The 22,200-nt window shown below is 35.6% G+C and overlaps 2 protein-coding genes across 5 annotated transcripts in view; one reads left to right on the top strand and one right to left on the bottom strand.

Moving 5' to 3' along the window:
- Window positions 1–1,070: 1,070 nt before the first annotated feature.
- Window positions 1,071–12,931, bottom strand: LOC146537108 (uncharacterized). Its single transcript, XM_085188859.1, has 6 exons — window positions 12,774–12,931; window positions 11,898–12,004; window positions 8,158–8,422; window positions 6,615–6,761; window positions 6,188–6,289; window positions 1,071–5,920 (listed from the first exon to the last, which is right to left on the bottom strand). Exons 3-6 carry the CDS (start codon window positions 8,420–8,422, stop codon window positions 5,760–5,762), a joined length of 675 nt encoding a protein of 224 aa, XP_085044985.1. The 5' UTR covers window positions 11,898–12,004; window positions 12,774–12,931; the 3' UTR covers window positions 1,071–5,759.
- Window positions 4,592–22,200, top strand: part of Gad1 (glutamate decarboxylase) — a 48,476-nt gene continuing 30,867 nt past the window's right edge. Inside the window, exons 1-3 of one of the 4 annotated variants that reach the window (XM_085188850.1) lie at window positions 17,157–17,408; window positions 17,677–17,762; window positions 18,315–18,390. In XM_085188850.1, coding sequence (XP_085044976.1) covers window positions 17,697–17,762; window positions 18,315–18,390 — 142 coding nt within the window. In that variant the 5' untranslated portion in view covers window positions 17,157–17,408; window positions 17,677–17,696. Of the gene's footprint in view, window positions 4,883–17,156; window positions 17,409–17,676; window positions 17,763–18,161; window positions 18,181–18,314; window positions 18,391–22,200 lie in introns of those variants that run through there. The other 3 variants (XM_085188852.1, XM_085188851.1, XM_085188853.1) reach the window with 3 other exon arrangements.

Here is a 22,200-nt window from a genome sequence, read left to right on the forward strand (position 1 = left end):
ACAGCATATTGCGTATACTATTATATATTTCATAATCAACGAAATTATTTTAGTTTCAGAACAATCATCTTTCAAACATCATAAAAACAAACAAAAATCGCACTCAGGTCGACCAGTGTAAGAGGACATATCTACAGGGTAAAATGACATACTTAGTATGTGGCATAAAAACCATCATTATTTGTCGAGCATAGTTCACAAATAAATAGTTTCTTCTTTGCTGGGGGGCTTTTAAACAGTATTAAGGCCAGATTCATACATATTGCAAATTTTATGAGGTTGGATTCCGTTATCAGTCACTTCCTTTTCCAAAAGGGAAATAAGCTTCGTCACTTGCGGCTATTGAATGCCCTTGCTCTAGCAGCCTTATCCGTGTCTTCTTGTGACCAATATATATTCGTTTGTAATTGCCAGGCATTTTATAGGTAAAGCAAAAAATACATCGATTCTATTTATAAGGGTAACATAGTATGCCATCTTATACTCACGTTTTGTATGTCATCTTACCCAATAGATATATGAATTTAATTTTAACCGTTGTGACAAAAGGTTATAGGTTAGGATGCGCTTTTAACGTTAGTTGTGTCATATAATAATCCTATTTTACATTTATAATTAGTTCAAATTGGAAATCTTTATTTTACATGTCTTTTCACCATCAAGCAGAAGCGAAAGAAAAATTTGGTGCAATTGAAAATAACGAAAACATGAATTACTTGCCCATCTGCATTCACTTTCAGCCATACTGAATTTAAGCACTAGCTGCATCTACAGACACTCTCTAAAACGTCACAAGATCGCACTTAGCGCTAATAGTTTCATCAATATTGGTAGTGTGTCATCTTATCATAGTATGCCATCTTGAGCACAATTCCCCTACTCGCATGTCAATTACAAGCGACTATATTTCTACTACTTGCTAGCTTGCTTGGTATATATTGAGTTATTGACTGTAATTCAGTACTAAATATGAAGGGTAGAGGTAAGGATAATAATCTCATAATGCCATATGAAAAAGATTGAAAAAAGTGTCTATAAATAAATAACTTGAACAAAATAAAACCATTATATTTTCGAACATTTTATTTCTATCCTCTAAATCTAACACTAACATCAATAACAGAATATCACAGATCAAATAATAACATCGACAAAAACGTTATAATCCTTTTTAAAACAATTTCTTCCATAATGTAGGTATATTTGATCATTAGTCGACTGGAAATATATATGCCGATGTTAAAATGAAAATGTTCTTAACCCATTATTAATTATAATATAAAGAAGCGCTATTGCATATATTTACAATGTTGATATAACACCATTTTTATTATTTTCCAGCTCCATGAAAAAGGGGGTCATAATAAATAGACTGCCTAATTTCATAGGCACAACAGATTTGAGCCGTAGGCTATTCATGACAATTACGTGCACTAAATTTGTATTGGTTAATTACTGAATTTATTTCATTCTTTATTCTAATTATTTATTTCATTCTAATTTCTAGACGAAATTAATTATTTTAAGAAAAATTTTATACATGTTAAGCGTGAAAAAATGAACACTATAAAATAAGAATTAAACATTATTAAATACTGTTCTAGTAAAGATGCTGCTCATGTGCACTTTTTTTTAAATAGTTAAAAGTCAACGAACAATTTTCCTTAATACTTATACTATACCTTATAAATTGTTTATTTTATTTATCAGCATTTACAGTTTCTTAAGTACCTGGTAACTTAGGATAGGTTAACTATAAATTTAGTGCAATTCAATTCAATTCAAAATATTCTTTATTCAAATAGTCTGACTCATACGTCGAATGAACATATAAGCAAAAAGCTACCACCGGTTCGGAAGGCAGTTCTGCTGAGAAGAGCCGGCAAGAAACTCAACAGTTGCTCTTTTCAAAGACAATGGTACAATCTATTACATTAGCTGGCAGCTATCCTGCATTACATTCAATAGATATTAATTCCATACATATTTATCCTCTAAATATTCTTGTACAGTGTAATACGCTTTACTTGTCAGAACTTTTTTTACAAATACTTTAAATTTTGGAAGTGGCAAACCTAGAATACACCTCGATAATAAAATTCCGCAGTGTATTCTAGGCTAGGTTATACACGTATGCTCAGACCCATACAAGATTTATTAACTTTTTGGAAGCGAAAAGTTGGCGTAACAAGCTTATGTTTATTTCTCGTTCCTATCGTATGACTATCGCTATTTTTACTATAACAGTTTATATTTTGTCGGACAAACATAATATTATAATATACAAATTGGAAAGCAACTGTAAGAAAACCTGCTTCTTTGAAAGTATCTCGCAAAGATTCTCGCGCTCTTAGTTTATAAATATATCTCACGGCTCTTTTTTGGAGAATAAATATAGAATTTATATCTGAAGCACTGCCCCATAGCAGCATTAAATACAATTTTAGTGGATGCCACTGTTGCCGGACTAGGCGACTTGTATTACGGCATACAGTCATACACAATAACTAGGTATGTTTCATTTGGAAGACATCAATAAAAGTTACTTTTAATTCAAAGACAATTCAATAACCGTTGAGCGCTTATACGTAGGTAAGGGCCCTAAGTGCGGGTGAAGAAATGCCAAAACATGCTTACATGTAATGTGTAAAATTACGTTTGAAACAGCGAAACCTTGCATTTTTCAATTGCAGATCATAAAAATGCATTTATGGAGATACTACTACGATATACTTACATATATATATACCTAGTTTATTAATTTAACTTTAACCTTAAAACTTGATATGGATTTGATAAATACATAGTCATCTTTTATCTATATTTATATCTAATGGAATACCTCCTTACCTCTTTCACCTCGGCCACTGTCATCGCCCTCGTCATGCTTCCGGCCTCTCCGGAGTCCTCGTGCTATTAACGTCACCCTCTTCTACCAGTATCATCGATACTGTGTTCTTGAAGGTCATAGGAGGTGTTCTTCTACCTCTTTCAAGTTATAACACTCACTCTTGTAATACATAAATATTTACTTATTTACCATTCTTTTGTTACATGCACACTTGCTACATTCTATTTAAATAAAATAAAGATTACAAAAATCTTAAAATTTAGAAAACTAAACTAGACTAAGTGTCTATTATGAATTTAACTTTGAGATAAATGAATGAATGAATGATTGAAGCACAATGCTTCAATGGACGTGCCTACTTACCTACACGAAGCGCGCTTTATAATAACATCTAAAATACATAAAAAATCTATGTAATATTTTTTAAATATCGTCGGTTTTAGTGCGGGACCTTGAAATTGCAATGTTTGGATTTTTTTGAAAATATATAACTACTTGAAGTATCTCTCTAATCAGCCTGTAAGCGCACAAGCGAGTGCCTGTGTCCAATGTCCATAGTTAAAACGTATTTTTGCACTTAGAAGGTCCGGCACGTTTTTTTTTAATTAATTATTAGATATATTTTTTATAATTCATTCAAGTATTCATAAGTACTTAGAAGTCGACAAAATAAAACGTAAAATATCTCCGCGTTAATATAAAATTAAAAAAACAATTGAAATGTATTGAAAACGTTTTTTTGTCGTTTATATAAAAAAATATAACATTGACATCCTAATTTAACTACGATATAATATTTAAATAATAACAAACTTACACATTCCAAATATCAATTTTAATATAATATATTTATGTGTAACTTATTTACTTACTATTTAAACAGTTACGACTAACAACTTACCTATTGGAAGACTTTCGTGATATTGTTTGTTGTGATAATTCTTGGTTGTTTAATAACTACTTACTTGCTAACATTACAACTACGACAACTATACAACATGTACCGACTTGGAAGTTTACATTTTATTACAACTAAACGACTTCCGCGTAAATTAATTAAAACGAGAACCACTTGTTATTGAACATACGATCTTTTTTTGTTACATTTTGAGTGTAAATGGACAGCGGACATGCGGACATGCTGACATGTGTACTTATTGTATGTTTGTATTACACAGAATGAAGAAGTGACAGAACTGTAACGCGCGACTGCTACAGTAGCGGGCAACATGGCACTCAAGTGTTATAGCGTTGCCAAACTATCGATTGTTTCGCAATCGATAGTTTTAATCTAAAAAAGCCTATGCGATCGATAGGACAATCGATAGTATCGATATTTTTGACAGTATCGATACTATCGATTGTTTTGGACTATCGATTGTATGCTAATTCGCGACAGTATTGAATATGATTCTTAAGTATAGCTACAAGATGAAATGAACAAGAACAAGAAACATTTTTGTTACATTTCTTTTGTTTTTTCATATTTTGGTGAAAAGATTACTTAATACCGAAGTATAATTGGGTACTTCAACTTCGTTTCTAATACTATGATGATTGGTTACTGTAAATGAAAATAGTAAACGATACTATCGCAACTTAGCATACCATCGATAGTTTACAATAATCGATAGTATCGATACTATCGACTATCGTTTCCAAGAAATTCAATAGTCGATAGTATCGACATCTTTCTGTCTGGGAGATACGATACCATCGATAGTATCGATAGTATTGCATTTGTCCGATAGTATTGTACTCTTTTGAACTATCGACAGTTTCGATACTATCGATTAAAATATCGATAGTCCTACTATCGGACAATTATCGATAGAATATCGATAGCCGACTATCAATCAGCAACACTTAGTGTTACGGTCACTTATACTTCTTTGACATTTTTAAAATAAAAAAACGTAAATAAATAAAACCTTGCACTTGTATTAATTAGTATGTCTCTGAGCATCTTTAATTAAAGTCACTAATTTAGAATACGTTCAGTGTTTGCGGCGACGAAGACCACTTTGAAATGTGAGTTTTTTTGATATTTATACAATTTTATAGAAGGGAATTTTGAATTGTGATACATGAATCAAAGAATTTTTTTCTATTTACATATTTACAAGTACTTTTTTTCTACATTTTCTCAGTTCCGCCTACACGACGACTGACGTCACAAATATTTTAAATTGAAAAATTTAGGGAGTCAAATTAATTTGTCCTTGACCGTCGAGGTGTTATTTAGTTTTTCGTACAGACACTCGTCTCCTTAGGTCTCCGACAGTAATTGACTGGTAGGTTTAAAGGAAAATAAAATAAATAAAAATAAATGAAAATATTTTAATAACTGAAAAACATCTAAGATTAAATATTATTATCCGAAATAACTATAGTTATTTCTAGTCTAACTTAGTTTTTAGTATTGTCTCTCGCACAGGTCCTTTCTCAATATACACACGTTAGAAAACTTATTTTAAAGCTAATAAAAGAAAATATGTCTGTCTTTCTCTATCAAGAAATGCAAAAGACAGCAATATCATTTTTTATTATAAAAATATCCGAAGATCGCTATATTTGAAAGCTAAAAAACTATATGCCATGAACTTATCCGCTAGTATTAAAACTTATAATAATTTTATAATATACATACAAGTGGAACACTACGAAGTACGAATAGATAAACTTACCTTAGTCAACGATATTTGATCATGTATATTTTAAATAGAGTTACTTTAAGTTTATACAATATGTATGCTCACAAGGTTTATAAGAATAATTTGGAAGAAAACAAATAATTTTACGAAGTGAATGAAATCAAACACTCTTGACGCTCGGGTTTTTCAGTATACATGATCCTTTCATACGGTCGCCTGGTCTTTTGGTCTTTTTGGTCTTCTTGGTCTTATCGTTACAGGAAAGGTGGTCTATCGCAGTTACATGCGGTACCACCCTGGCCCTGCCTGCATTGCACATTGCACCAGGACTGCCACCCTTCCACTGTGTTGAGAGCGCGGTATTCAGTTGCTAGTTGCAGAGGCTGAGTTGTAGTTTCGACACACGGCGGGCAACCTGGTAAAGCGAAATTAATTATGGGTTTTCATTTACATTTAAATTCCATTCACTGGTCTCATTTAGCCATAGCAGATTGAAGTTATTTATTTATACATACAATAGTATGAAGTAATAATTTATTTTCAGAATTGCTTTCACTTCCGTGCCTTAATATGAAAAAGGGCGGCGTTAAGTTCCACTACTTAACGCGTGATTGACGAGTCTTAAATAATTCGTCCCCGCCTTACTTTCTATATAAGAGATACAGAGTAAGTAAATATATACCATTCACTACATATTTGTCCGTTTCGCAAAAAGTTCCACAAACAGAGTTCCAATCGACGTCCTCAGTGGGTGCTTCGCTTTTACAGTTGCATAACGGTTGTCCTAGTTACAAACAACAAATTAAAAAAAGTATAACAACCGCTTCATTTCTTTTTAATATTTTCATTTGTTCTGGTACCAAGCCAACACATTTCTATTTAATCGAATATTAGTAAAGTTATGTTGGCACTGCTTCTTCCGGTACGGACGGTAGAATCAAACAGTGTGCTTTCTTAAACATAGTAGGTAACAGTAGGGTTTAATTATGGTTTTTTTTAATAACATTTGAAGGAATTAAAAAAAAATGTTTTGTTGTTCTTCCGTGGAAGTTGTTTTCGTACAAAAGATAAGAGTAATTGAAAAACGAAGAAACCTTCATATTTCTTACCCAGTCCATTGCCACACAGCGTAGGGCACACTTGGACCCTGGGCTGTCCGTACTCCACCTCGGTTTCGTTGGTGTTCATCAGCGCGGACTTCAGGCCAATGGGTAACATGTCTTGGCAAGTTCTACCACATGTGGATCCTCCAAGACCTTATAAAGAAAAATAACAGATAAATAAAAATCGTCCCGAGGCCACTCGTGGCACAAGGGCACCAGCGTGCGATTGTAAACGCGTTAGGTTGCAGGTTCTATTCCCATTTGAGGAAATGAAGTGTGTGTAAATAAAAACCACATTCATTATATTATTCATGATATGAACCCTGTGATATTTTGATATGTTTTTTGAGGTTACAAAGCTATAAGTGAAAATTAAATAGTTTTATTCGAAATATGCATATTACGTCTTCTTTTCAACCTAAAATAATTTATTAAGACAAAAGTTTGAAATAATTAATGTATTAACAGTTGCATGTCAACACATTTTTACAAAGTTACGCATGTCAAAAAAACATTAATGATTTTACCAAAATTGGTGATGTTCCTAATATTAACACCAGAGATAGTGCACCTTACAGTTTTTATCGTGAGGAAATCCTGTTACGGATACCGGCCCGAGGGGGACTTGCGGACTGGCAGATTTCTTGTCTGTTTGTATGTATGTATGATCACGCTAATCTCTAATAGTACTGAACCGATTTACGTAAAACTTTCACCAATTTCTTCCACCTTAACATCTAAAGTTTGTTTCATCAAAATCGGTTCATTAAAAAAAAGTTATAGTCATTTGAATGAACTCATGGCACGAATTTGCCTGCAAATATAAAGCAATCCATATCTATTCTAACACTTATTATAAATCTGTATCTTTTTGTCATTAATCTGTATTTTAAACTTACTTTCAAAGAAGAAGGAAGTTCTCAATTAAATATTTTGGATTCGATTTCGATATTGGATTATTCGATTTGGGTATGTTTTGTAATATGAGATCATTACTTATTAGTTAGTTATTTTATAAAGAATATTATAAATTCTTATCCAAATCAATAATTCAACATTTAAAGCTGTTTCTGAACGAGTAAATTGAATTATTCATTGACATCAACACATATGACTGTCAGTCAATTCTGTTTATTAGGTAAATGAATAACCACGTAGTTCAGGCGGGCAAAGCCGCGGGCGAAGTGAAATATTTATTTACATATATTAATATTTCCATTTCTTCGCTCTGGTGTCGAGGCAAAGCGCGGCGTTGAGTTCTGCCACTCAACACGCATTGCCTCCAGAATTCGGCAGAAAGTGGGGAACGGAATGTCTTAACACTAGGTTTTCTCTGCTTACCCTGCTGTGTGCGGGATACAGCGTGAAGCTGAATTAATTATATTACTTGAGCGTCAGTTATACCAAATCAGTTGTAAGAAATGACGATGTAAGAAAGTCTACTTAAAATATGCAGTAAGATTTACAAAAATATTTTACATACCTTAACCGTCATGGTCACAGACACTAAACAAAAGAAGAAAAAGAAACAGAAAAAAAAACAAAACACCTGAGTGACACAGGTCCGCACACAAGCTCGCACGCGCGGGGACTGTCGGACTTTGAGGGTTGCTATCCTTACGAAACTGAGTGAGGTATATCTTATTCAGTTCCCCTCCATCGTACTTCAATTGTAATACTACTTCCGGTGTGTTCTGTCTCTCTCGCACGCTCATTGGCTGGGGATTCCCCTCGGAGCCTGATTGGTCGACACAGATACAGGGTGCTTGTGACAAGGCAACGCCCAAGAGGGTGAGAAACGTTTTGACTCGCATCTGAAACAAAGGGATGATTCTTACATTATCATTAGGGGTAGTTTTAATGTACTATTTTGATGCAAAATTTTCTGATGTTTTTGCTTTTGTCTTTGTTAAGAAATATTCTGAATAGTTTTCTTAGGATGCTCATCTCGATGTTTATTAAAATTATGTAAGAGTTACTTCTTTGACGAGGGAGTGAATAATGAATACAGTCCTCTTATTAGCCTTCTTGGAATAACAAGTGTATTAACACATACACTGCTCAACTGAGAAGGCAGAGGGACCCTAGCGACCCTAGAGGCACTCAGTTCCTTTTAAGACTTTCGTTTTCCACTTTCCGCCGAACATTTCGTTTCCCATTTCCGCCGAATTCTGGAGGCATTGTTTGTTAAGTGGCGGAACTCCACCAGACCTTTTATCGTCGTATCGATTAACTTTTATTATCATCTCCTTACTATCTAATGAGATGGAACGCGTCATAATCACCCAGCTCCTTGGTTATCTTAAAAAAACCTTGGTTTTCGGCACGATCACCGTGTTGGTGGCCTCTTGGTGTTTCTGACTTACCGGACGGACGATGGGCATGCCATTGTCAAATTTAACCCCTAAAAGGCACAACTTTGCCCGTTTATCGCGAAAAAGACCCCATTCTTTTTAGCGTCTAAATGTCATACTAATATTGAGTAATAGTAATATTCGTGGGATTGACATATCGAATGAAGTCTAGTTTACTGGTCATTTGGAGAACCAGGCCAACTTACCCTCAAAAATTTCGGGGTTCTAAGTCTGTACTATCAATAAAAGTAAATTCGAGGAATCTCCAGTCATGGTAAATTCCGACAAATATTTAAATTGCGCTGTCTATGGTCTTAACATTTGTACAACATATCTTAGCTTAAAACGCGAGGGCATGTATGAAGAGGTTGATGACAGTGTACGAGGCGGCAGAGGTATGTATGTATGTATGTATCTACGTATATATGTAGGTACTACTAAATATATTTAATAAACTTAATTTTAAATAAATTTTCATCAGTTCCTTTCGTTGTATATCACAACTCCACTGCTAGCAACTTCGGATATTGTCAAAGTTTTCTTAACAAGCCGAGTTTATGACAGAAAGCTATAAGATTAGTTCCATAACAAACTTTTACAACATTTTATATCTATTTATTATATTTCTTGGTTTTAGATCTAAATATTAGTCTGACCGTAACAAAACAATGCACGGCGTTGAGCTCAGCCACTCAACACGGCAAGTTTCGATGTCGTCTCAAATTTTAATCCTAAATGTTAATCAAAGCAAATATGAAGACAGGAAATGAGTTAAAATGGCGTTGCGAGATCTCGGATAGACCTAATAAAAGTGCTTTAAAACGAAAATATTGAAGACGTCGTGGTGGCGTGGCGTGGTGGTGTATCTGAAACTCTGTAGGTACACGTGATAGTCGTAGGTTCGACCACCAGGGAAGTGTATATCAGAATTTAAAAAAAGAGATTTGGTCTTTTATATTTCTTTGCAATAGACAAATTACTACTCTTTTTTAATTGGTGTTTATAATTGTATGTTGTTGGTATAGATACCTTGGAAGAATTGCAAGTGGCAGAGAGACATACAGACTGACATTGATTTGTTAGCTTCTCGCTTAACGGGCTATACCGACAAATGCTGCGGTCTCTGTATACCTGTTTCGCCTCGTCCACTGTCATCGATCTCTGCATCCATCCCCCCGGCTGGACCTGGTGCATTTTACTTGGCCTTTCTATCCAATATCATTGACACTAAGTTCTCGAAGGTCTCTCCCTCTCTCCCTGTCTCTTATCACGGATATGGTATTTTTGATAAAATATTATAAGCCGTATCTTAGTGCATAACTTTTTCATAAAAAACCACAAACAAGGAAAATTTAAATTATTGTTGTTTTTACTTGAAATAATTTGTTTTAACTTCTATTGTCTTATTATTATAAAAAGTTTAAAATTTTAATTATATATATTTTTCTCACAAGAAATAACAAAAATGGTGAATATAAAATGAACCGCATACATAAAGCTAGTTATAGTTTTGCATTTTGTAGCGAATACTTTGTAAAATTCAATTCCAATACAATATACGTTTTATTTATAAAAGCACAGAGTCGCAAATGCTGTGCATTATTCGTATAAAAAAAGGCTTTAATGGCAGTCCGTTTGTTGAAAAGAGACAGGTACAAATGAATATGTGCCAGAGAGAGACAGCGTCCACAGTATTGATCGAGGCTTTCGATACATAAGCCCCTATGTACACGTATCTATCACGTATCTTTCTGTACTAGGTACTTTGTATAGTTTATAGATTAACATTCAATTTTTGTCGTGGGTTCGATCCCGCTCGCGAGAATAATTTTATTTTAAACTAGCTAGCTCCCGGCATCGCCCGCTGGAATTTCATGTTTTATATAGTAATCCGAAGTACTTTTCTATTCTAAAAACATGATCACTTTAAAGACCTTGTCTATACCTACATTGAAAACTAAAGTCAAACTGCAAGCGTGTCCTAAGCAAAACACAAAACACATAAAATAAGGATGGCTCACCCAATAAGGAACCCCCACAGTTCCACAAAGATTGAAAAAAAATGTATAACAGGAAACATAGTAAATTAGTATATATAGAACTATTTCGAATGAACCCTGCCTGCCTGCCTGGGCAGTAACATCAATGTAACGTAAAGTTACCATCAATCTGAATATTTACCGGATTTTACTAAAATTGATGATGTCCCGGATTTAGTAGTAATAATATAAGCTTTGTTCTATGCGTATCCCGCTAAAAGTGAATAATGGCTCGCTCGCGTGGATCACACAATTATAGCTAGATAACTAATTACTTCCAATCATAGCGGATAAGCAACTAAACACACAAAAATATGTTTTGTACAATACCTACGAGAATAAACAATCTTTGATATTGTCAGTTTTACTCTAATATGATATTTTGTTGCAAAATAAATCAATGTCTTACTTAATAAAATATTATTAGGTACAGGCTCAAAAACGTTATTCCTTTGACAGACTAAGAAATGGCAACTCTAATTCAAACGTCTCAGGCATTTCTCACAGCATGGCGGCATGGGGGCATGGCGATGGCGATTATTCAACTGCATTCGTTGGCAATAAATGAAATAAATATGTTAACATACTTATTTGATGTCTTGGTGCAGCTTAAATATGTATGAAAAAACGAACGAACTCTGGTAACGAGGCAAAGCGCAGCGACCAGCGTCGAAGTCTGCAGCTCATTGCGTATGCCTTCATAATTCGCCGGGAAGTGGGGAACGGAGTGTTTTAGTGTTAAGATTAGATTACGTTCCCAGGTTCCCGCTGTTGCTGATAAATATATGACACTGAAGATGCAACAGAGTGAATGTAGCCTATGCAAATGAAACAGAAAAAATGCTTGCAGGTGTTAGAAAAGTGATAAAATGATATTGAACAAAAAATGAACTTACATTCAAAAGTGGTGTACTGAGTCGGCGGCGACGGACCGACGGACGATGAATGCAAACAACACCACTGTTGATGTACCCACTTACTCGTACTTGCGTCAATTGAATATCTGAAGATTAATGTCACACAGAGCATTTTATTCAAAAACTATAAAAATATTGTTTTGTAGCTTTTCATAATATTTATTGCAAAATAGTGCGTGTCGAATGAATGGTCAGTCACTGGAAGACTAAACGGAAGAGTTTTATAAATGTTTTTTAATTGATTTTATTTATAATTGAACCAAGGAAATGAGAGTCAATAGCCACCTGCCCAGCTACTGGCTACTGTTGCCTGTAGCATGTAGGGATGGTCCCGCAGGAGGTGTACAATGCAGTAAAGCACATGCATACATTACTCTGTAGTATACTTAATACAGATAAGCCGATATTGACAGAGCTTTATTCACTGACAAGCTTTTACGATAACGTATCAATACAAACTGACCCTACTGAAGTGTTGCTAATTTTGCGAAAAACTTATAAAGTATTAAACATTTTAATGGGATTTGATCTCGCGCTTCTTGACAACTGTCGAAGCTCTCCTACCATATGTTTAGAGTTTTTACTTGTATAGGCTACAAATGCCAATGTTGCGGCGGAAAGTGGGGAAAGTGCGTGGGGAAGTGTATTAATGGCAACGGAATGTCTTAACACTAGGTCCCCTCTGCCTACCCTACTATGTGCTAAAGGAACAAACAAAAATATCGTATTTCACCTTGCAATAGAATATCTGGCGATAAGGTGACTAAGCATCGATCAACTACACAGTACCTACTCATCGAAGTATGTTAATGGGTAAAAAGACTAATTAATACTATATTAGATAAGACTACTTACATTTGGAGGGGTTATTGAACTAACCGACTGCTCAGTTCCTCACCACGTAGCAACTTCAAGAAACAAATAGTAACGACAGCTCACACTATAAGATACATACAATTAGTAAAGTACCCTCACGCTGTGGAAATATTGACGATACTAGGAAACAAGTAATACACGTACACATTGTAACTGGTCGCTGCCTGTGTGTGTGTGTGTGTGTGTGTGTGTGAACATATTATATTACAAAAATAGAATAGAACCTAAACCATTCATTTTTATAACTTTTGCCCGCAACTGGCAAGGCACAGGCAGGCGGAGGAAACATAGTATTAAGACATTCCGCTCCCCACTTTTCGTCGGATTTACGAGACATGGCGTTTTTAGTGGATATTTACCTTCATACCTTGGAATTATTTACAAGTTTAGACTATATTCTAACCGGATGTTCTGCCGGATGACGACGGAGAGTGGGGAATACTAGGGGGGAATACTGGGTATCGTCTGTCTGCGGACCCTGTTCTATGCGGGATAGATACAGCGTGAAGCTGGAAAAGAACACCTGTCTGCAACTTTACGCCTTAGAGAGAGGGAACCTAATATTAAGACAGTTTTCGCTCCAGTTTAGTGAGAAATAAAAAAACCGACGTAAAAATATACTATTTAATTTTATTTTGTCACATTAATGTTTTTAGCTGAGGCCCGGGATGGAACGAAATATTTAATATTATAATTTCCTAAAATACCTTGATTAGATCAAAAAGAATCATCTCATATAGGTACATGGTCAAACATACAAACACAAAAAATACGAAATTCCTTTGTTTCACTAACATTACTACCTAATTCGACCATTTCTTTAATATATGAACCTACTTCTATAGCTGCTTCTACACACTGGGAGGTTTCAGGGCGTGGCCCGCCCACTGACGGCACACGCCCCGGAGACGACGGAGAGTAGAGGGTGGCCGGGGGGGGTGGTGGGAGAGGATGGGACCGGGTGGCCGCAGTAACTTTGTGTAGAGGTAGATATATTTAATATAATGTTACGGTTATGAGCTCTTGTTGAATGTTCGTATTTAGATTTTAGTATATTTAATAAGGATCACGCGCAAGTACCTCCTGTTATATCCTCACACTTTATCACACATGTCGCAGAGTCCCCTCTCACCCCTCACCCTGAATTCACAATGTTTAGTTGATTGTGTCATATAAAAGCTAAAGCACTAACACCCAATTTTTTTTTAAATGAACTATAAATGTAATCTGTTAGTGTCGCCGCTACTCTACATATTACACTTGGATGGATGTTGCTGCTTTTGCCTTTATATAGGTACTCATATATGTACCTACTATACCACTATTATGTATATTTACAATAAATATTAGGTTCACGTTTAAATGTTTTTTTGTTTAACTTATCTCGTGGGTGTGAAGTAAAATACGTTGCAATTTATTAGATTATGAAAAAGATATATATTCAGCCTCAGGCGAAGCCAAAAAAAAACTGCTAGTATGTTAAAAATGCAGTAGAATGACTCCGTTGTTATGATAACTAGGGCAGCCTTTCAATACATTAAATATAAAATATATTAAAACCACAAAATAAAATATTGTCTTTTATACTACAAAAGCTACCATGACCCAGTAATTAGTATCTGACTATAAGCGCTACGGTTGGGTTCGATTTCCCGAGCAATCCTTGCTTGCTGTTGATTGGCGGAACTCAATGCCGTGCTTTTATACGTCTAACTGCTTACTTGTACCCTTAGGAGTGAATTATAATAAACAATAAAACACGTGTTGAATGAAATCTATATAAGAGTCTGAATTTCAAATTTTATCAAAATCGGTGGCGATTTAAAAAAAAAATCCATACAAACATCCAACTCCTATTTCACCCCTTTATGGTGTTTCCTTCCTTCTTAGTGGATGTTCAGATTACGAAAGTAAACATCTGTCCAAATTTCAAGTTTCTACGCACAGCGGTTACGGCTGTGCGTGCGTCTTACCTCAGTCAGTGAGGACAAGTTCATATATAGATGAAAAGTAGCTTAAGTACACTAAATCTAGGCTTTTAAATAGAAAAAGTTGTGTTGATAATTAATAACCATCAACATCAACAAAGAATTTGTTCGAGGACTGCAGAAGTTCTTAAGCTTCGTCAAACAGTTCTTTAGATATAGTTGACGTGCACACTTGACGTGCTGTATGGTTGTATGGCTCCGAGACATTCAGTAAAGTGAGTGGGAGGGAACACTTCCTGGCATTGATTAATAAACGGTTCTAGTAGATAGGTACATAAAACAAACAGAACTTTGAAATTACGACTTTTGTATGGGAGCGTCCCACTGTGCTACGAACGGTTCTCGTATTAAACGACAAAGGCGTTAAGTTAACTCAACACGCAGTGTCTCGAATATTGGGCAAAAAGTGAATAACGGAGTATTTTAGCACCAGGTGCCCTCCACCCTCTGTAAACGCGGATCACCATGCTACGCCTACGCTCACAGAGCGATGCGCATGATGGGGGCCGCTGAATACAAGAGCGTGGGCAGCCTTTGAATACAGCTTTGACCTTTAGAACATTGATATTACTATAAAAACACTAGATTCTAGCTCAGATTTTCTTATAAAACTATAAATTTAAGTTTACACTTTATACAACACCCTAATCTCGGAAAGTACTAGTTCGTATTGAGAAATTCTTTGTGTTGAATTTATCGTGGAATGCTTTAGTTTATATTAAATGTAGGTACATCGAAAAGATCTACGTCAGACTTGCAATTTATTAAATGTTTATCTGTTTATATGTTTATCTCGTACATAGGGTCTATTACTCTTGTCAACAGTCATGCAAAGCGGGGGCTAGTGAGCATCCATGCCGAATGAAACAAAGAAGCTGTAGCGTAGGAGTCGCGAGGGAGAGGTTGCTCGCGGCGTGGGCTGTCGTGTAGGGCTGCGTAACCTTTTGTGACCTCTATTGTGTATTTTCTTTTTTGGTTCTGTGGAAAATTATATTCTTTTCTCTATCTATTCTTGGTCTTAGCGTGGTAGGTGGAGGAAGCCTAGGGTCCATGTTCGATTGCATTTACCAGAGTTCGAAAATGAATAAATAAATAAATGAAATAAATTAGTCAATCCCTCTGTAGAACAAGGTTTACACGCTGTCACAATGCACCACGGCAGACTCGTATTACTAGCGTGAAGCGCGTTGTTTAGTAGGCCTACCCACCTACCTTAAAACACGCAATATCTCACAAATAGTTTGAAAAACAAATTTCCATTTTATATCTCACAACTAGAAAATGGAAAACTTCAACTTTTAACACTAGAATTTTACTTCCCTGTGCTAACAATATTATGCGGACAAAAATGCTTCCCCTGCGGCTTCGCCCGCTTAAACTACATGATTATTCATTTAATAAACAGAGTTAAATGTTGAATTATTGATTTGGATTAGGATTTATAATATTCGTCATTTTGAAAGTCTGAAAAATATAGATTTATTACAAACAAAAAGAGATTTATTAAAAGTACAAATATAGATATAAATTGCTATATATTCGCAGGCAAACTCATGCCTTGAGTTCATTCAAATACCGATAACTTTTTTTTAATGAACCGATTTTGATGGAACAAACTTTAGATGTTAAATCAAGTTAAAACAAAGCAATTGGTGAAAGTTTTAAGTAAATTGGTTTAGTACTTTCGGAGGTAAACGTGACCATACGTATAGACAGACAGACAGACAAGAAGTTAAAAAAATATATTTTTCTTTTATTATTGTTTTTAAGTGCCCCTCTATCCATTTAAGTCAAAAATACTAAATGTACATACAAAATATTTTTACTGTTTTATAGTAGGTATAGATAAAGATAAAAAATAATAAATGAATAGGTTTTTTTTTAATCCAAAAGAAGCGACAGTTGTGGGTTCGATGAGTGGAGTACGTGCGGTATGGTAACACACAACGCGATCCGTCAACATTTAATGTTTTCAAAATAGTGGGGGGGGGGGGGGGTTTGCGAAAAGAGTGACGCAAATCTTATTTCGTACCAAATTACAAAATACTAAATATATTTTCAATTGAAAGCAGAGCTTTGTCAATTTTCGTATCACAGTAGGTACCTACCTACACAGATAATAGTCAACAAATTAAAAGATGAAATCGGCCAAGTAAGACGAAGTATGACGAGCCCAACAAAAGTACTTATCAGGAAGATTACCATCTATCCTCGTTTCACCAATTTCATATCTAGATATGTACCGTTTTTGTTCGACCAAAATCGATCCCGAAATGGGGGTTGACCTGATTCGTATCTCCTACCCCCTACTGCTACCCCCTACTGCTACCCTACGACCTTTGCAATGCGCATGCGCGTTTCATACCCTAGGTATCCCAGAATTTCAGCTTCAGTCACCAGTCGACGCTCGAAACGTGGCACTCGCCACATAAATATCATATTTATTACAAAACTAATAAATCCATTTCATATATGAGACATATAATTCAGAAATTTCGCGAAAATCCCTTCAAATTTATCAACGATCCTCTCTGCCACATAATTATTTGTTTTTCCACCAAAAACATATCCTATAAATAGTGATAAATACCCAAAATATATAATTTTCAAAGCGACGGTCTAAAAGGTTAGTATTAAACGAATGTTCTATAGCTTACGTGTAGATTTATTTTATCATTTCTTATCATTCATGTCGACCATTAGACCACAGAAAAAAAAAAGAAAAATGAACCATCATAAACCATCCAAAAAGAATATATCTAATCTATAATAAAAATAGCTAATGTAAAAAAAAATCAGCCGTTCTTTTATTCTCTGTTGAAGCAAACAAATCTATGAAACAAAAGGAACCATAGATAATTAATTAGAATTAACATATTTCTTTTTTTTTACAGACGTAAATTAAAAGTTAGCAATGTCCAAGCTAACTTTGGACGGCTTTTTTTCCTACTGCAAGCAAATAGCAGAACACATCCAGTTGGTTCGTTCGTTAGCCGCCATTTTGTGATTATTGATTTCCGCCGCCATCTTGTTTTCATTTTATGTTCGCATGTTGCGTAATACTGTGACGCCTTTACTTTTGCATGAGCTTCTAGAATATAAAATAAATAATATTTTTTAATTCAGTCATACCAATTAAATGATTCAAGGTGTTTTAAGACAGTTCTTTGATTTTCGTGATCGCAGATATATACCTACCTACACCTAATAAGTATTTTAAATAAAACTTTCTTTAACGGATATATCGCGCATCATTTGATTGGAAAAGTAGACTTTGGAATTTAATATTTTGAGTATTTTACAGAGGTCGTTGACCACATTGTTTATATTATCAAATGATGGGCGCTTATCTGTTAAAATATTATATTAAGTCAAGAAATAACTAAATACTTATTTAGGTAAGCTTGAAGGACAGATTAAAAATATCCCCTATAAAGTACTGACTTTTAGCTTTTATGTGTTGCCAAATTTCTTGTTTTTTATTGTTTTTTAAAAAATCTTTTATATTATACGTCTGTCTGTTTGTCTGCAGGGAGAGAGAATGGCGTCTCTGTCCGGACAAAGCACGCCCAAGCTGACGTCGGGCGTCGGCAGCCTTTACTATGATTGTAAGTATATCTGACGTTACGCTCCAGCTGTAACATTTTGTTTGAACGCGGAGACGAATCTTCTTAGCGCTAACCGCGAGACGCCGCCGCCGGGTCCGTTGTACCTACTTATGTAGGAAATGCGTGAAAAAAATACATATTTTTCATTATGCCGTTACGCCGCCCTCGACGTGTAGGCAATTTCCGTCCCGCCCGCGCCGGATGATGATAAGCTAGGATGAAACTTGACACTTGTAGTAGTAAATACTCGAAGTCCCCTTATTTTTGATAACAACCGCCATTACTGCACCGCAGTTGATATGCTTCGAATTGCAATCAACGGTTGTCTATCTAAACTAATATTAAGAAGCTAAAAAAATGTTTGGTTAAACGCGCGTGGAGGTGGCGGCGGTCGCATGTGCTGTGTTCAACGCCGTGCTTTGTAAACTTACCAGAGACTAAGAAAGAACTAACGAAATTTTTAAACTCTATACTCGAGTGGCTTCAATTTAATATTAGTTAGAGACTAATCGACATCTCTGAGAGCAAAATAAAATGATTATCTGGTTTCAATATGCTAACGCCACTTAAGGGGTGCATTATTAATTGCGGGTGACTTTGACAGTTTAAAACTGAGCATTAATCACGCGAGGACGGCGCGTCGTGGCGCAGGGCCAAAAGCGTGCGACAGCATCCGCGACGGCTATGGGTTCGATACCCACTCGAGGCAACAAGATAAACGCCGTTGAATGTACATCACAACTGAAGAGCGACCGGCGTGGGCAGGGAAGATGAAATAAGGGAAACAGAAAAAATTATCAATTTAAACACGAGTATAGTTTTAGCTTAGGTACAGCGAACACTTTAGAGGCCGTCGTGCAAAGGTGACTTTTTACTACACTCTCTCTTCATTCCCCTAAAAAATATGTAAAACCGTAACAAAAAATATTATAAGATTCACTTTAAATCCAGCAATATATTGAAGTATTACCTACAGCCTTACTGTGGAGGGGCCACAGTGATTGTTACTTATTTAAGAGTAACGACCTTAGACTATAACGGAGTGAAGTAGTACTTGCTCGCCTGGCGGTTTATTTGTCACTGGTTTTAGGGGATTCCCTTTGTGATTATATAAACATTGATTTTCTTTACCATGTACCATTTTCTAGACAGATTTTTTTAATATAAACTGAAGAGTAGGAAAGAAAAGTTATTCATATGATTCTTTATTCGAGGTCATTTTGTCGCAGTAGTAAATAATATGTAGGTGCATATTATTACCAAGTTTATATAGTTTCACGCTTCATAGCAGGATAAGCAGAGGGAACCAAGAACTTAGTGTTAACACACTCCGTTCGTTTCCATTAAGAAACTCCCGTTCCCCACTTTCCAAGGAATTCTGGCGACATTGCGTGTTGAGTGGTGGAACTCAACGCCGCGATAAGCCTCGACACCAGAGCGCAGAGTCACAAGCTTATGCCCCTGCCCGACGACTGGCCTATAAAATGAATAAGCTTGTATGAAGCCTGTAAGAGTCTCGACGTACTCGTAGCTTGACACGAAGGTATGGTTTAGTTGGAGATGAGTGTTTGGACAGTTTTCGTGGGCTCGAGTCTATTTTTACGTTTATCTAAATACTACACTGGCACTACACAAAAAAATATAATTTCATCCAAGTGCTTCGGTTATTCTTCTTCAGCTTCACGCGAATACTGGAGGCATTGCGTGTTAAGTGGCGAAACTCAACGCCGCGCTTTGCCTCGACACCAGAGCGAAGAAATGAAAATATAAATTTAGCGCTTCGGTTATAGTTGTAATAAATACATACATTTATTAATTTTTCTTAGAAATTTTATATTAAGTAAAAAAAATATGTGTCTAAATTTACCTACAAAATATAATTGTATTGTGTTGTTTGTTTTAATAAAAATCTTCAACAAATAAATAACAAAATACTTAACAATTATCCGCCCCATGGTGTCATAAATACCCATAAATGGGACAACTTGATCCCGACCGGTAATGACGCGGGTTTACAGAAAATCCCTCATTTGTGAAGGGAACGCTGTAAAGAGACTGCGCTAATATTGATTGGACTTTTATAAGGAAGACAAGTGGTATTGATTAATTGCGTATCAGATGTAACTGTAAGTTAGGTAAGATATATTGTTTTTTTTAGTTAAATAAGTAAAATTTTATTTTGCAAGATCTAAACTTGTTGTTGCAATAAAGACTTAATGGAAAAAAATTTTTTTTTTCATTTTGAGGGAAAGTATCACGTTGAGTTCTGCCTCCAGAATTCAAGAAGTAATGCCTCGTGTATCCGGCAGAAAGTGGGGAACGGAGTGTGTTAGAACACTACGTTCCTCCTGCCTACCCTTCTATGTGCGGGATACAGCTTGAAGCTGATAAAAGAAAAAACAAAAAAATAACTATCTGTCAGATAGTCATAATCATAGTTATCGATTAGACAATCATAATTATTCGTTGTCAGGAAAGCGTTTTATGTCATATCTAATGATAACCAGGTTTGAATTTTAAAAATACGCTAACTCTCATACGAATATAATTTTTTACGTAAAGCTCTAAATCCACATGAGCTCTCTCTATCAATCCTCGGTTAATGCCGCTATAAATGGGGTCTGAATGATCATTGTCTGCATTGTGAGGGTTATCTCGTCTATCCAATGATGAAAATAGTATTTTTTGCGCCAGTAATGTAATGGGTAGGTTTTAGTGTTTTTGTTTGTGGCGCATCGCAGCAGTTGCAGGTTCTATTTCCATTTCATCACTCTGATGCATAGACAAAGTGCGGCGTTGAGCGTCTAAGTTTGCCACTTATGACTCAACACACAATATCTCGATGGCTAGGAAGAACGGAGAAATCAAAAATAAAAAAAAATCAGCTTCGCGCTGTATCCCGCACACAGCAGGGTAAGCAGAGGCTAGTGTTAAAACACTCCGTTCCCCACTTTCCGCTGAATTTTGGAGGCATTGCTTATTGAGTGGCGGAACTCAATGCCGCGCTTGCCTCGAAACCAGAGCAAATATAAATTTAAAATATAAAAAATATAAATTTAAATAAATATTTCATTTCCTCCAGTGGGCATAGAACCCACAACCATCGCGTAACAGTCACACTCTTGTGCCCCTGGCCCACGACAGCCTCATACTCATCATACTCAGGAAGGAATCGAACCCAAAAATTACCGTGTAAGTTGTACGCTTGCGCCCCTGCGCCGTGAATAGCTACCTTCTTAGTGGTAGGATTTAAAATCGAATAAAAGACGATCATTAAAGAAATTCAATTTGCCTACTTTGATTAGTCCAAAATTAGTGTATCAATAAAATTGTTAGATTCATTTAAATTTTCTCATACTCCCTTACTGTTTGTTTGCCATCTATATATGGAGAGCTATTCATTGATCTAGGGTTGTCGCGTTCTCTGAATTTTATGTTGAGTAGATATCGAAATATCGCATATAGGCATAGGCGAAGTGAACCTAGTGTCAAATTGCTCAGTTCTCCATACGTTGCCCAATTTTCTTTAACATGACGTGACGTGATGCCTAATTTTCTTTCCTGAAAGGAAATCGAGCGCCACGATTCCTCGAAGTTCCTTTGGAAACAGGCAGAACCATTTTCTATTACATGTCTTAAAGTCGACGCAAACAAAGTTTACGATCAGTGTAAAATAATTCAATAAAGAAGAACTATGACAAAATTTTTCTTTGTAAAATATTTCCTGTTTCAACCCTTACTACGCTCATATCTAAAGTTCTAAGTGAAATTCTTTGCATCGGGGGACGCGACCCCTGTCGGTATGCTGTA

The sequence above is a fragment of the Heliconius melpomene genome, chromosome 7 (assembly GCF_056956725.1).
Source record: "Heliconius melpomene rosina isolate 202511_hmr_F chromosome 7, ASM5695672v1, whole genome shotgun sequence".
In the NCBI taxonomy this organism is placed as follows: Eukaryota; Metazoa; Arthropoda; class Insecta; order Lepidoptera; family Nymphalidae; genus Heliconius; species Heliconius melpomene.

Bases quoted from the DNA above. Each gene is read 5' to 3' on its own strand.
- LOC146537108 (XM_085188859.1), bottom strand. From the start codon at position 8,422: ATGCGAGTCAAAACGTTTCTCACCCTCTTGGGCGTTGCCTTGTCACAA. The intron at 6,762-8,157 runs GTGTTTTGTTTT...TTTCTTTATAAG, and splicing joins TGCGGACCTGTGTCACTCAG to GTCTTGGAGGATCCACATGT. The intron at 5,921-6,187 runs GTATATATTTAC...TCGCTTTACCAG, and splicing joins GGACAAATATGTAGTGAATG to GTTGCCCGCCGTGTGTCGAA.